Consider the following 15,601-nt stretch of genomic DNA (forward strand, 5'->3'; position numbering starts at 1 on the left):
TAGTTACTGGAAACACAAACCATAGAGCATCTAAATCTTCTTTCTTGGCCAGGAGCAAGCCTTTTTGAACCGCTGAAAGCAACAATTGATATTGCTCCTTATATGATGGAGCCATTGTCTGTTTTTGTGAGAGGAAACCACTATTCCTCTTTGCAAGTGAAGGTGGTGGTGGAAAGCCATCCATTTCTCTAGAAGGGGGAGGAAGAGGAACAGGTTTTACTTTTCCTCCTTCCAGGACAGCTTGCTCAGGTCCTATTGAGGACTCATCTTTGGCATTAGGACTCTCAAGTTCCGTATCACTCTCTTGAGTCCAGAGTTTGAAGTGGTTCCAGGACAGAATGAATCAGAGACCACGTAGAACAAATAGTGATGGGAATAGGCTTTCCTCGAGCATGCTGTTGCTTAAGCTCATGCCCTACTTTTTCCCATGCTTGCAGATCTAAGGTCCCCAGAGTGGGAAACCATGAACAGTATTCTTCTATGACTTTTAGTAAGTCCAGAAGTGTGCCCTTGCTAACCTTAATTCCTCCCACTCTCAGGAGCTTCTTCAAAAGACAGATGTAAGGGCGATAATTATCTGTGCTCTGAGAATTACCCATACCTTGCTGAAAGTTCCCCGACTCACCAGCGGGAAGTGTCCAAGGTCTTGCTTCTTTATTCATCGGGGTTCCTTCTCTGCTGTAGTTTCAGGTCCCTGTTCCAGGTCCCTGTTCAGGCACCACTTGCCGCGACACTGCCCGCAGTGCCGCAGCATTGATTCGGGAGAAGGACGAGGCACAGACAAGTTAGCTTGTGAAAGAGAACATGGGTGCAGGGGATGACGGCCAGGCGTGCCACCGCCAAGAGTACAATTGCCCCCAACAGCTGCAACCTTGCGTATTTATTGGAAATAAACAATCAAAGACAATCAAGGGAATGATCTGTATTACATCCTAGTAAATAGTAGTACGTCACGGGGAAGGTCATGGGATTAGATGATGTAACGTTCAGCAAGTGAGGCTTATCTTAAACATGTTTCTGTTGACCCTGTGAGCTATTGTCAAGAGCAATCAAGTTTCAGTTGGGGCAGCATTCTGCCCTGAGTGAGCTGGGCATTCCCAACTGCTGTGTAAGCTGGACGTTCCTGGCCACTGGGCAAGCTGGGCGTTCCCAGCTGCTGTGCTCTGATGTTTATGCTAAAGCCTGCAAGATCACAAACATGTTTTTCTATTATATCCTTAGCAAAAGCTCTAGGCCAGGGGCTGCTGCAATACACAATAAAGTATTTTTTGGCTCTGAGAAAGGAGTATATCCTGTAACATGCAACAACATGGATGGACATTGAGCACATTATGCTAAGCAAGATAAGTCAGATAAAAATAGGTATTGTATGATATCACATATATGTGGAAACTATCTATCATCTATCATCTATCTATCTATCTATCTATCTATATAATCTGCTTAAAAACAGAGTAAAATGGTTAGCAAGGGATAGGGGGATAAAAGTGTTGATGCTTATGGGTAAAAATCTTTAATGGGTAGTAAATTAGCCATAGATATCTAATGCACAACATAGTGAATATAGACAAAAATATTATACTGTATATGTAATGTGATAAATATCACTACATTACCAATGATATTACAATATGTAAATGTTTAAAGTAACACACTGTATGCCTTTATTTTTTTATTTTAAAAAGATTTTATTTATTTATTTATTTGAGAGAGAGAAAGAGAGAAAGAACAAAAGCAGGGGGAATGGCAGGCAGAGGGAGAAGCAGGCTACCCACTGAACAAGGATTCCAATGTGGGAGTCAATCCCAGGACCCTGGGATCATGACCCAAGCTGAAGGCAATGCTTAACCGACTGAGCCACCCAGGCACCCCACACTGTACACCTTTAATTTAAACAATGTTATATATTCAATTATATTTTTAAAAATAGCTCCTGCTTGAGGGCTGATTTCCAATCATTCTGAATCTAGGTGCTGACTGAGGTCTTCCCTTTTGGGACACTGATAAGTCTTAACACACCCTCAACTGCTAGGAGGCAATAAAAATAGATTGGGCTGTTTGGACAAGCACAAAGGCTTGAGAAACAAACAAGAGCAAGGACAGGGCTGAACAGTAAGTTTCATGTGCTACACAAGGCCACCACTTCAAGACTAGAAGAGGTGAACTGCTTCATTTAATACATAAAAACCAACACAGAGAGTCGAGGAAAAGAAAAAATAGAGTATGTTTCAAAGAAAAGAAGAAAATAAAACATTCAAAAAATACCTTAAGGAAATGGATACACAATTTACTTGATAAAGAATTTAAAATAATGTTCATAAAGATGGTTATGAGCTCAGAAAAAGAATGGATGACCAAAGTGAGAATTTTTTAAAAAGAGGGAAAAGAAAGTACAAAATAGAAGTCATAGAGCTGCTTCCGCTATGAGCCTGCTTCTTCCTGTCCCACTCCCCCTGCTTGTGTTCCCTCTCTCGCTGGCTGTCTCTATCTCTGTCGAATAAATAAATAAAATCTTAAAAAAAAAAAAGAAGTCATAGAGCTGAAAAGTATGATAATTGAACTGAAAAATATAACAGAGGGGTTCAATATCAGACTAGATGAAGTGGAAGAAAATGTCAGTGAATTCAAAGACAGGGCAGTGAAACTCGTCCAATTGTAGCAGCAAAAAGAAAAAAACAATAAGAAGAATAAAGAAAGCTTATGGGACTTATGAACAAACATCAAGCAAACTCTCATATCATAGGAGTCCCAAAACAAGAGAGAGAGAAAGGGGCAGAAAGTTATTTTATTTATTTTTAATTTTTAAATGTTTTTTTATTATATTATGTTAGTAACCATACAGTACATCCTTGGTTTCCAATGTAAAGCTTGATGCTTCAGTAGTTGTGTATAACACCCAGTGGACCATGCAACACATGCCCTCCTCACTACCCATAACTTATTTTAAAAAAGTAATGCCCCCTCCAAATAATGGCTTCAAATTCCCCTAACCTGGGAAAGAAAACAGATATCCAACCAGGCGTCTAATAAGTTTCAAGTAAGATGAATCCAAAAAGACTCACACTAAGATACATTATAATTAAAATGGACTCTGGGAAACAAACTGAGGGTTTCTGATGGGAGGGGGTAGGGGGATGGGCTAGCCTGGTGATGGGTATTAAGGAGGGCACATATTACATGGAACACTGGGTGTTATATGCAGACAGTGAATCATGGAACACTACATCAAAAACTAATGATGTACTCTATGGTGACTAATATAACATAATAAAAATTAAGAAAAGAATTATTTTATGCAGAAAAAAATAATAAAATGAAATGCCAAAATTTAAAGTCATGAAGAGAATCTTAAAAGCTCCAAGAGAGAACAAGTTGTTCCATACAAGGGGACCACCATAAGACTATCAGTAGATTTTTTTCTGCACAAACTTCAAAGGCCAGCGAGGGTGGTGCAATATATTAAAAGTGCTGAAAGAAAAACAAAATAAAACAAAATTGCCTATGTAGAGTACTCTAACTGACAAAGTTTTCCTTCAGAATTGAATAAGAGATGAAGAGTTTTCAGGCCAGCAAAAGCTAAAGTGGTTCATCACTAGACTGGTCTTACAAGAAATATTAATGGTATTTCTTAAACTGAAATGAAAAGGTGCTAATTAGTAACAGGAGAACCTATGAATGTATAACTATCATTGGTAAAGGTAAATATATGTAAAAGTCAGAATAATCTAATGTTGTAAAGGTAGTGGGTTCATCACTTATAAATCTAGTATGAATATTAAAATATAAAAGTAGTAAAAATAACTGTAACTATATTAATTTGTTAGGGAACATACAAAATAAAAAGATGAAAATTTTGACATAAAAATGTAAAACTTTTGGGGGGAGTAAAAATGTAAAGCTTTATAATGCATTCAAACTTAAGATGTTATCAACTTAAATACACATAAATTTAAGCTGTTTTTTATAAGACTCATGGTAACTACAAATGAAAAACCTACAGTAGACACACAAAAGATAAAGTAGTATAAGCATACCACTACATAAAATCATCAAATCACAGAGGAAGAGAGCAAGAGATGAAAGAAGTTAGAAAACATCCATAAAATAATTTACAAAATGGCAACAACTCCATACCTATTAATAATTACTTTAAATGTATATAGACCAAATCCTTCAATCAAAAGACATAAAATGGCTACATGGATTAAGGAACAACGATAACAACAACAACAAAGAAAACAAGGCCTATCTATACGCTGCCTACAAGAGACTCACTGCAGATTTAAGGACACACACAGACTGAAAGAAAGGGAATGGAAGAAGATATTCCATGCCAATGGAAACCAAAAAAAAAAAAAAAAACCTAGGGCAGATATACTTATATCAGAAAAAATAGACATTAAGACAAAGACTGTAATAGGAGACAAAGAAGGTCAATATATAATGATAAAAGTGTTGTTTCTAGGGAAAGATCTAACATTTGTAAATATGCATGTATCCAATACAGGAGGAACTAAATATATGATGCAAATATTAACAAACCTAAAGGGAGAAATGAATAGCTATATAATAGTAAGCAAATTTAATAACCCACTTTCCTCAATAGATAATCATTCATGCAGAAAATTAATAAGGAAGCATAAGCTTTAAAACACCTTAGACCATTTGGACTTAACAGACAGCACAGACAGATGATTCCTTCCAAAAGCAAGAGAATATACATTCTTCTCAAGTGCACATGGAGCATTCACCAGGATAGATCATATGTTAGGCCTCAAAACAAGTCCTAGTACATATAAGAAGATTAAAATTATATCAAGCATCTTTTTTAACCAAAATGGTATGAAATTAGAAATCAATTACAAGAGGAAAACTGGAAAATTCATGAATATGTGGAAATGAAACAACATTCTACTGAACAACCAACCGGTTGAAGAAAAAAATCTAAAGAGAAATTAAAAAAAATATGTTGAGAGAAATGGAAATAGAACATACTGTGTTCGGGCACTGGGAAGTGGTAGCCACCTGCATGGGGGAGCGGGTGGACTCACAGACTGGCACTTGTGAGAGAGCAGACTGAGACTGCGGGAAGGGGAAGGCGTGCCACCAGACTGAAACGGAGCTCCAGTGTGTTCCTGGAACCAGACGGAGACTGGGAGCTCCGGGAGCACGTGGGGGCGGCTGGCAGGTGGCAGCTGGCAGTGATAGAAACAGAAAGGACAGAGACGCGCCAGCCCTGGAGGTGAGGGCTGGGACGCTGGATGTGGAGCCCACATCCCTAGACGATGCAGGGTTGAGCAGCACCAACATACAAAGAGTTAAAGTGTCCAGATTGTCATTGGAGAATGGTCCGCGATCCCTCTGTTCTGAGACAGAGGCTGAGATTCGGCCACTGCTGCTCTGACTCTCAGAAGAGGCAGAGCAAATAGCCAGGGAAAGCCGCCAGAGAACAAAAGCCCGGAAATACCGGCTCACAGGGTGCCCATCCCCATCCCCCCTCGCAAGGGACACAGAGACTCTACCCAAACAGGGTTTTCTGAGTACCTGCAGGCAGGCCCCTCCCCCAGGAGGCAGGCTGAAAAATCAAGAAGCCCACATCCCTAAGATCCCTATAAAACAAGGGTGCACGGCCTGAGTCCCGGTCAATAATTTGGGCTCTGGACAACCCTGCAACCTCTCCTCATCAGAGTGACGAGAAGGAGAAATCCCCCCTATCAAAGAAAAGACAATGAGTCTGTGGCCTCTGCCACAGAATTGGCCTCGGCCACAGAATTAATACATATGGATGTATCCCAATTATCAGAAATGGAATTCAGAGCAACAATGGTCAAGATGATGAGTAAACTTGAAAAAAGCATCAGAGAAAGCGTTGCTGAGAATATAGAATCCCTAAGGGCAGAAATGAGAGCGAATCTGACAGAAATTAAAAACTCAGTGGGCCAAATACAGTCAAAACTAGAGGCTCTGACGGCCAGGGTGAATGAGGCAGAAGAACGTATCAGCAAATTGGAGGATGGGTTAGTAGAAGAGAAAGCTAAAATAGTATCTGGGCTAAAAAAATCCACTCTCAAGAATGTAGGTTACGGGAGATTACTGACTCAATGAAACGTTCCAATGTCAGAATCACCAGAATCCCCAAGGGGGTAGAGAAAAACAGAGGTCTAGAAGAGATATTCGAACAAATTGCAGCANAAGATGATGAGTAAACTTGAAAAAAGCATCAGAGAAAGCGTTGCTGAGAATATAGAATCCCTAAGGGCAGAAATGAGAGCGAATCTGACAGAAATTAAAAACTCAGTGGGCCAAATACAGTCAAAACTAGAGGCTCTGACGGCCAGGGTCACCGAGGCAGAGGAACGCGTTAGCGAATTGGAGGATGGGTTAGTAGAAGAAAAAACGAAAATAGAAGCTGGTCTTAAAAAAATCCACGCCCACGAATGTAGATTACGGGAGATTACTGACTCTATGAAACGATCCAATGTCAGAATCATCGGCATCCCTGAAGGGGTGGAGAAAAACAGAGGTCTAGAAGAGATATTTGAACAAATTGTAGCTGAAAACTTCCCTAATCTAGCAAGGGAAACAAACATTCATGTCCAAGAGGCAGAGAGGACCCCTCCCAAGCTCAACCACGACAAACCTATGCCACATCACTTCATAGTGCAATTTGCAAATATTAGATCCAAGGGTACAGTACTGAAAGTNCCCATCCAAGCTCAACCACGACAAACCTATGCCACATCACTTCATAGTGCAATTTGCAAATATTAGATCCAAGGGTACAGTACTGAAAGTGGCCAGGGCAAAGAAATTTCTCACGTACCAAGGCAAAGCTATCAGAATTATGTCAGACCTGTCTACACAGACCTGGAATAAGAGAAAGGGTTGGGGGGGTATTTTTAAAGCCCTTTCAGAGAAAAACATGCAGCCAAGGAACCTTTATCCAGCAAGGCTGTCATTCAAAATTGATGGAAAGATAAAGACCTTCTAGAAATCCAGTCATTGACCAATTTTGTAATGATGAAACCAGCCCTACAGGAGATATTAAGGGGGGTTCTATAAAATAAAAAGGCCCCAAGAGTGATACAGAACAGAAAGTCACAATCAATAGAAACAAAGACTTACTGGCAACATGGCATCATTAAAATCATATCTCTCAATAATCAGTCTCAATGTAAATGGCCTAAATGCTCCCATAAAATGCCACAGGGTTGCAGATGGGATAAAAAGACATGACCCATCCATTTGCTTTCTACAAGAGACTCATTTTGAACCTAAAGATACATTCAGACTGAAATTAAAGGGATGGAATGCCATCTTTCAAGCCAATGGACCTCAAAAGAAAGCTAGGGTAGCAATTCTCATATCAGACAGATTGGATTTTAAACTAAAGACTATAGTTAGAGACACAGAAGGTACTATATTATTCTTAAAGGATTTATCCAACAACTGGATATGACAATTATAAATATCTATGCCCCCAACAGGGGAGCAGCAAGATACACAAGCCAACTCTTAACCAGAATAAAGAGACATATAGATAAAAATACGTTAACAGTAGGGGATATCAACACTCCACTATCACAAATGGACAGAGCACCCATGTAGAAAATAGACAAAGAGTCAAGGGCTTTGAATGTCATTCTTGATGAGTTGGACCTCATAGATATATAAAGAACACTACACCCCAGAAACAAAGAAAACTCATTCTATTCTAATGCCCATGGAATATTCTCAAGAATAGACCATATTCTGGGTCAAAAAACAGGTCTCAACTGATACCAAAAGACTGAAATTATTCCCTGCATATTCTCAGACCAAAACACTCTGAAATTGGAACTCAACCACAAGGAAAAATTTGGAAGAAACTCAAACACTTGGAGACAAAGAACCATCCTGCTCAAGAATGATTCAATAAACTGGGAAATCAAAAATCAATTTAAACAGTTTATGGAGACCAACAATAATGAAAACACAACGGTCCAAAACCTACAGGATACTGCAAAGACAGTCCTAAGTGGGAAATACATAGCCATCCAAGCCTCACTCAAAATAATAGAAAAATCTAAAATGCAGTTTTTATATTCTCACCTCAAGCAGCTAGAACAGCAACAGAGGGACAGGCTTAATCCATGCATGAGGAAGCAGTTGACCAAGATTAGAGCAGAAATCAATGAATTAGAAGCCAGGAGTACAGTAGAGCAGATCAACAGAACTAGAAGCTGGTTCTTTGAGAAAATTAATAAAATTGACAGACCTCTGGCAAGACTTATCCAAAAGAATGGAGAAAGGACCCAAATTAGTAAAATTATGAATGAAAAGGGAGAGGTCACAACCAACACCAATGTAATTGGAAGGATTATTATGAACTATTATCAACAGCTTTATGCCAATAAATTAAGCAATCTGGAAGAGATGGAGGCCTTCCTGGAAACCTATAAACTACCAAGACTGAAACAGGAAGAAACTGTTTTTTTAAACAGTCTAATTAATTATGAAGAGATTGATTCAGTGATAAACAACCTTCCAAAAAACAAAACTCCAGGCCTGGGAAATTCTACCAGACATTTAAAGAAGAAATAATACCTATTCTCCTAAAGCTATTTCAAAAAATAGAAACAGAAGGAAAACTACCAAACTCATTCTATGAGGCAAAAATTACCTTGATCCCCAAACCAGGCAAAGACCCCATCAAAAAGGAGAATTACAGACTGATTTCCCAAGTGAATATGGACGCCAAAATCCTCAACAAGATCCTGGCTAATAGAATCCAACTGTACATTAAAAGGATTATCCATTATGACCAAGTGGGATTCATCCCTGGGATGCAGGGGTGGTACAACATTCGCAAATCTATCAGTGCCTTAGATTTTATCCAGAAACAAAAATTCAGAAATCATATGATTCTCTCAATAGATGCAGAAAAAGCATTTGACAAAATACAGCATCCTTTCCTGATTAAAACCCTTCAGAGTGTAGGAATAGAGGGTACATTCCTCAATATCATAAAACCATCTATGAAAAGCCTACAGCAAACATCATTCTCAATGGGGAAAANGAGTGCAAGGATAGTTCAACATTTGCAAATGTATAAGTGTCTTACATTTTATCCAGAAAGAAAAATTCAAAAATTATATGATTCTATCAATAGATGCAGAAAACGCATTTGACAAAATACAGCATCCTTTCCTGATTAAAACCCTTCAGAGTGTAGGAATAGAGGGTACATTCCTCAATATCATAAAACCATCTATGAAAAGCCTACAGCAAACATCATTCTCAATGGGGAAAAGCTGAAAGCCTTTCCCTTAATATCAGGAACACGACAAGGATGCCCACTCTCGCCACTGTTATTCAACATATTATTAGACGTCCTTGCAAAAGCAATCAGACAACAAAAAGGGATAAAATGTATCCAAATTAGCAAAGAAGAAGTCTAACTGTCTCTCTTCAAAGATGACATGATACTCTATATGGAAAACCCAAAAGAATTCACACCCAAACTACTAGAAGTTACAGAACAATTCAGTAATGTGGCAGGATACAAAATCAATGCTCAGAAATCAGTTGCATTACTATACACGAATAATGAGACTGAAGAAAGAGAAATTAGGGAATCCATCCCATTTACAATAGCACCAAAAACCATACGTTACCTTGGAATTAACTTAACCAGAGACGTAAAGGATCTATATTCTAGAAACTATAAATCAATCTTGAAAGACATTGACCAGGACACAAAAAGATGGAAAAATACTCCACGCTCATGGATCAGAAGAATTAACATAGTTAAAATGTCCGTGCTACCGAGAGCAATCTACACTTTCAATGCTATCCCGGTCGAAATACCAATGACATTTTTCAAAGAACTGGAACAAATAGTCCTTAAAATTTGTATGGAACCAGAAAAGGCCCCGAATCACCAAGGAACTGTTGAATAGGAAAAGCAAAGCTGGGGGCATCACAATGCCGGATTTCAAGCTGTACTACAAAGCTGTGATCACCAAGACAGCATGGTACTGGCACAAAAACAGACACATAGACCAACTGAACAGAATAGAGAACCCAGAAATGGACCCTCAGCTCTTTTGGCAACTAATTTTTTACAAAGCAGATAAAGACATGCAGTGGAAAAAGGCAGTCTCTTCAATAAATGGTGCTTGGAAAATTGGTCAGCTATGTGCAAAAGAATGAAACTTGACCACTCTCTCACACCATACACAAAGATAAACTCCAAATGGACGAAAGACCTTGATGTGAGACAAGAATCCATCAAAATCCTAGAGAAGAACACAGGCAGGAATCTTTACGACATCGGCCAAAGCAACCTTTTTCATGACACATCTCCAAAGGCAAGAGAAACAAAAGATAAAATGAACTTGTGGGACTTCATCAAGATAAAAAGCTTCTGCACAGCCAAGGAAACAGTGAAGAAAACTAAGAAGCAGGCTACGGAATGGGAGAATATATTTGCAAATGATGCTAGAGATAAAAGACTGGTACCCAAGATCTACAAAGAACGTCTCAAACTCAATACATGAGAAACAAATAAACAAATAATAAAATGGGCAGAAGATATGAACAGACAGTTTTCCAATGATGACATACAAATGGCTAACAGACACATGAAAAAATGTTCAAAATCATTAGCCATCAGCGAAATTCAAATAAAAACCACACTGAGATACCACCTTACGCCAGTTAGAATGGCAAAAATTGACAAGGGAGGAAACAACAATCGTTGGAGAGGATGAGGAGAAAGGGGATCCCTCTTACATTGTTGGTGGGAATGCAAGATTGTATAGCCTCTTTTGGAAAACAGTGTGGAGGTCCCTTAAAAAGTTAAAAATTGAGCTACCCTATGACCCAGCCATTGCACTACTGGGTTTTTACCCCAAGGGCACAGATGTAGTGAAGAGAAGGGCCATAAGCACCCCAGTGTTCATAGGAGCTTTGTCCACAATAGCTAAGTTGTGGAAGGAGCCGAGAAGCCCTTCAACACATGACTGGATTAAGAAGTTGTGGCCCAGATATACAATGGAATATTACTCAGCTATCAGAAAGAATGAGTTCTCAAAATTTGTTGCAACATGGAAGGCACTGGAGGAGGTAATGCTGAGTGATATAAGTCAAGCAGAGAAAGACAATTACCATATGATTTCTCTCATCTATGGAGCATAAGAACTAGGAAGATCGGTAGGGGAAGAAAGGGATAAAGAAAGGGGGGTAATCAGAAGGGGGAATGAAGCATGAGAGACTATGGACTATGTGAAACAAACTGAGGTCTTCATAGGGGAGGGTGGTGTGGGAATGGGATGGACTGGTGTTGGGGTGTAAGGAGGGCACATATTGCATGGTGCAGTGGGTGTTATATGTGACTAATGAATCATTGAACTTTACATCAGAAACCAGGGATGTGCTCCATGGTGACTAACATAATATAATAGAAAACATTAAAATAAAAAAATGAGAACATGCCAAAACTTATGGGATGCTGTAAAAGCAGTTCTAAGATGTAACATTATAGCAATAAAACCCAAATGTAAAATGGGTGAAAGGGAGAGGAAGATATAAGCTTCAAGCTATTGAATGAATAAGTCACAGAAATAAAAGGCACAACGTATGGAATATAGTCAATGTGATTGTAATAGCGATGTAATAGGATGAATATTAGCTACAGTTGTGGTGAATATAGCATAATGTATAAACTTGAAAAATCACTGACTTGTACACATAAAACTAATGTAGTATTGTGTGTCAACTGTACTCAAATTTTTAAAAAATGTAAATAAATAAAGTAAATAAATAAATACCTGAATCAGAAAATTAAAAGGAAGGGGTGCCTGGTTGGCACAGTCGTTGGGCATCTGCCTTTGGCTCAGGGTTTGATCCTGGCATTCCGTGATCGAGTCCCACATCGGGTTCCTCCGCTGGGAGTCTCTTTCTTCCTCTCCCACTCGCCTGCTGTGTTCCCTCTCTCACTGTCTGTCTCTCTGTCACATAAATAAATGAAATCTTTAAAAAAAAAGAAAAGAAAAGGAAGAAACAAAGAAAGATCTCAAATAAACAATCTAATTTTACACCCTCCAAAAAATAGACGAATAACAAAGGCCAGAGTTATTAAAGGAAGGAAATATCAAAGATCAGAATAGACATAAATTAAATAGAGTAAAAAGACAATAGAAAAGATCAATTAATCCAAGGGTTGCTTTTGTTAAAGATCAGCAAAATTGATAAACATTTAGTGAGACAGACTCACCCAGGAAGAAAAAGAGAAGACTCAAATAAATAAAATCAGAAATGAAAAAGCAGACATTATAACTGATACTACAGATATATAAAGGATCATGGAAAAGTACTATGGACAACTATACACCTACAAATTGTACAAACTTGAACAAATGGGTAAAATTGCAGAAACACAGGGGCACCTGGGTGGCATAGCGGTTAAGCGTCTGCCTTCAGCTCAGGGCATGATCCCGGCGTTATGGGATCGAGCCCCACATCAGGCTCCTCCGCTATGAGCCTGCTTCTTCCTCTCCCACTCCCCCTGCTTGTGTTCCCTCTCTCGCTGGCTGTCTCTATCTCTGTCGAATAAATAAATAAAATCTTTAAAAAAAATTTGTAGAAACACAAAATCTACAAAAGCTGAATCATGAAGAAATAGAAAATCTAACTGAGCAAATGTTTGTAAGGATATTGAATCAATAATTAAATCCTCTCAAACATAAAAATCCAGAAACAGACAGATCCAGTGATAAATTCTACCAAACATTTAAAGAATTTGTACCAATTCTTCAAAACAGAAGAGGTTTGGGTGCCTGGATGGCTCAGTTGGTTAAGCATCTGCTTTCGGCTCAGGTCATGATCCTGAGGCCCTGGGACTGAGCCCTGCACGTCAGTCTCCCTGCTCAGTGGGGAATCTGCTTCTCCCTCTCCCTCTGCTGCTCCCCCTGCTAGTACTCTCTCACTCACTCTCTTGCTGTCTCTCAAATAAATAAAAATCTTAAAAAGGAAAAAAAATTAAGGCCAGGAACAAGACAAGGATTTCCACTCTCACCATTTTTATTTAATATAATACTGGAAGTCCTAGCCACAGCAATCAGAAAACAAAAAGAAGTAAAAGGCATCCAAATAAGTAAGGAAGAAGTAAAGCTTTCAATATTTGCAGGTGACATGACACTATGTATACACCGCCAGAAAACTACTAGAACTAGCAGGATACAAAATCAATGTGCAGATATCTGTTGCATTCCTGTATGTTAATAATGAAGCCTCAAAAAGAGAAATTAAGAAAACAATTCCATTTATAATTCCACCAAAAATAATAAGATACCTAGGAGTAAATCTAACCAAAGACGTGAAAGACCTGTAGTCTGTAAACCATAAAACACTGATGAAAGAAATTGAAGATGACACAAATAAAGGGAAAGATATCCCATGCTCATGGACCGGAAAAACAAATATTGTTAAAATGTCTATACTACCCAAAGCAATCTACCCTTTTAATGCAATCCTTATCAAAATACCAAAAACATTTTTCACAGAACTAGAAAAAACAATCCTAAAATATGTATGGAGCCACAAAAGATCCCAAATAGCCAAAGCAATTTTGAAAAAGAAAAGCAAAGTTGGAGGTATCACAATCCCAGACTTCAAGCTATATTACAAAGCTGTAGCCATAAAGACAATATGGTGCTAGCACAAAAATAGACATATAGATCAATGGAACAGAATAGAAAGCCCATAAATAAACCTACAATTATATGGTCATTTAATCTTTCACAAAACAGGAAATAATACCCAATGGGAAAAAGAAAGTCTCTTCAACAAATGGTGTTAGGAAAATTGGTCTGCTACATGTAAAAGAATGAAAGTGGACCACTTTCTTATACCATACACAAAAATAAACTCAAAATGGATTAATGACCTAACTGTGAGATAGGAATCCACAAAAATCTTATGAGAAAGCAGAGGCAGTAATGTTTCTGATATTGGCTGTAACAGCATTTTTCTAGATATGTCTCTTGAGGCAAGGGCAATAAAGTAAAAAATAAGCTATTGGGACTTCACCAAAATAAAAAGCTTCTAAACAGTGAAGGAAACAATGAACAAAACTAAAAGGCAACTTACCAAATGGGAGAAGACTCTTTCAAGTGACATATCCAATAAAAATTTAGTACCCAAAATATATAAAGAACTTATAAAACTCAACACCTAAAAAACAAGTGGTCCAATTAAAAAATGGACAGAAGACATGAACAGACATTTCTCCAAAGAAGACATCCAGATGGCCAATGGACATATGGAAAGATGCTCATCATAACTCATCATCAGGGAAATGTAAATCAAAACTACAAGGAGCTATCACCTCACACCTGTCAGAATGACCAAAATAAAAAACACATGAAATGACAAGTGTTGGCAAAGATGTGGAGAAAAAGGAGCACTCTTTCACTGTTGGTGGAAATGCAAACTGGTGCAGTCACTGAGGAAAACAGTACGGAGATTCCTCAAAATGTTGAAATAAAACTACCCAGTGATCCAGTAATTGCACTACTGGGTATTTACCCCTCAAAATACAAAAATACTAATTCCAAGGGATACATACACTCCTATATTTATTGCTGCATTATTTATAATAAGCAAACTATGGAAGCAACCCAAGTATCCATCAATAGAAGAATGGATATGTAATAACATATATCATATTATATAATCATATAATATAATATAAATGATGGAATATTTTCAGCCATAAAAATGAAATGATGCCATTCACAATGACATGGATGGAGCTAGAAAGTATAATGCTAAGGAAAATAAGTCAGTCAGAGAAGACTAATACCGTATGTTTTCACTAATGTGGAATTCAAAAACCATAAAAAACCAGCAAAAGAAAAAAAAAGAGAGAAATCAAGAAACAGACTGAACTATAGAGAGCAAACTGATGGTTAGCATAGGAGAGGTGGATAGGGAGGATGAGTGAAATAGGTGATGGGAATTAACAAGTGCACTTGTGATGAAGAATGTACTTGTGTGAGATAGATTTCTATCTCACATTTATGTCCGTAATCCATTTTGAGTTTATTTTTGTGTATGGTATGAGAAAGCGGTCCACTTCCATTCTTTTATGTGTAGCGGACCAATTTTCCTAACACCATTTGTTGAAGAGACTTTCTTTTTCCCATTGGGTATTATTTCTTGTTTTGTGAAAGATTAATTGACCATATAATTGTAGGTTTATTTATGGGCTTTCTATTCTGTTCCATTGATCTGTGTGTCTATTTTTGTGCCAGCACTATACATGGTGATGTATGGAATTGTTGAATCACTATACTGTATACCTGAAACTCACATGACACTGTATATCATTATTAACATAACATTTTTTTTTGATTCTCTGAAAGGTTATGAAGTGGCAAAACAAAAAAATAGGAGAGGGAATACTTCCAAACTCATTTCATGACAGAAGAATTACCCTTATATCAAAACCATAAAGGGACAGTACATGAAAAGAAAATTTAGGCCAGTATCTCTGATGAACTCAAATCATCAAAAATTATTAGCAAAGTGAATTCAACAATACATGAAAAAGACC

The 15,601-nt window shown here is 37.9% G+C and overlaps 1 protein-coding gene across 1 annotated transcript in view; it reads right to left on the minus strand.

Moving 5' to 3' along the window:
* Positions 1–1,039: 1,039 nt before the first annotated feature.
* Positions 1,040–15,601, minus strand: part of HMGN5 (high mobility group nucleosome binding domain 5) — a 140,059-nt gene continuing 125,497 nt past the window's right edge. The window contains exon 8 of the mRNA XM_034649030.1: positions 1,040–1,182. Coding sequence (XP_034504921.1) covers positions 1,040–1,182 — 143 coding nt within the window. The remainder of the gene's footprint in view (positions 1,183–15,601) is intronic.

Source organism: Ailuropoda melanoleuca, chromosome X (assembly GCF_002007445.2).
Source record: "Ailuropoda melanoleuca isolate Jingjing chromosome X, ASM200744v2, whole genome shotgun sequence".
Taxonomy (NCBI): Eukaryota; Metazoa; Chordata; class Mammalia; order Carnivora; family Ursidae; genus Ailuropoda; species Ailuropoda melanoleuca.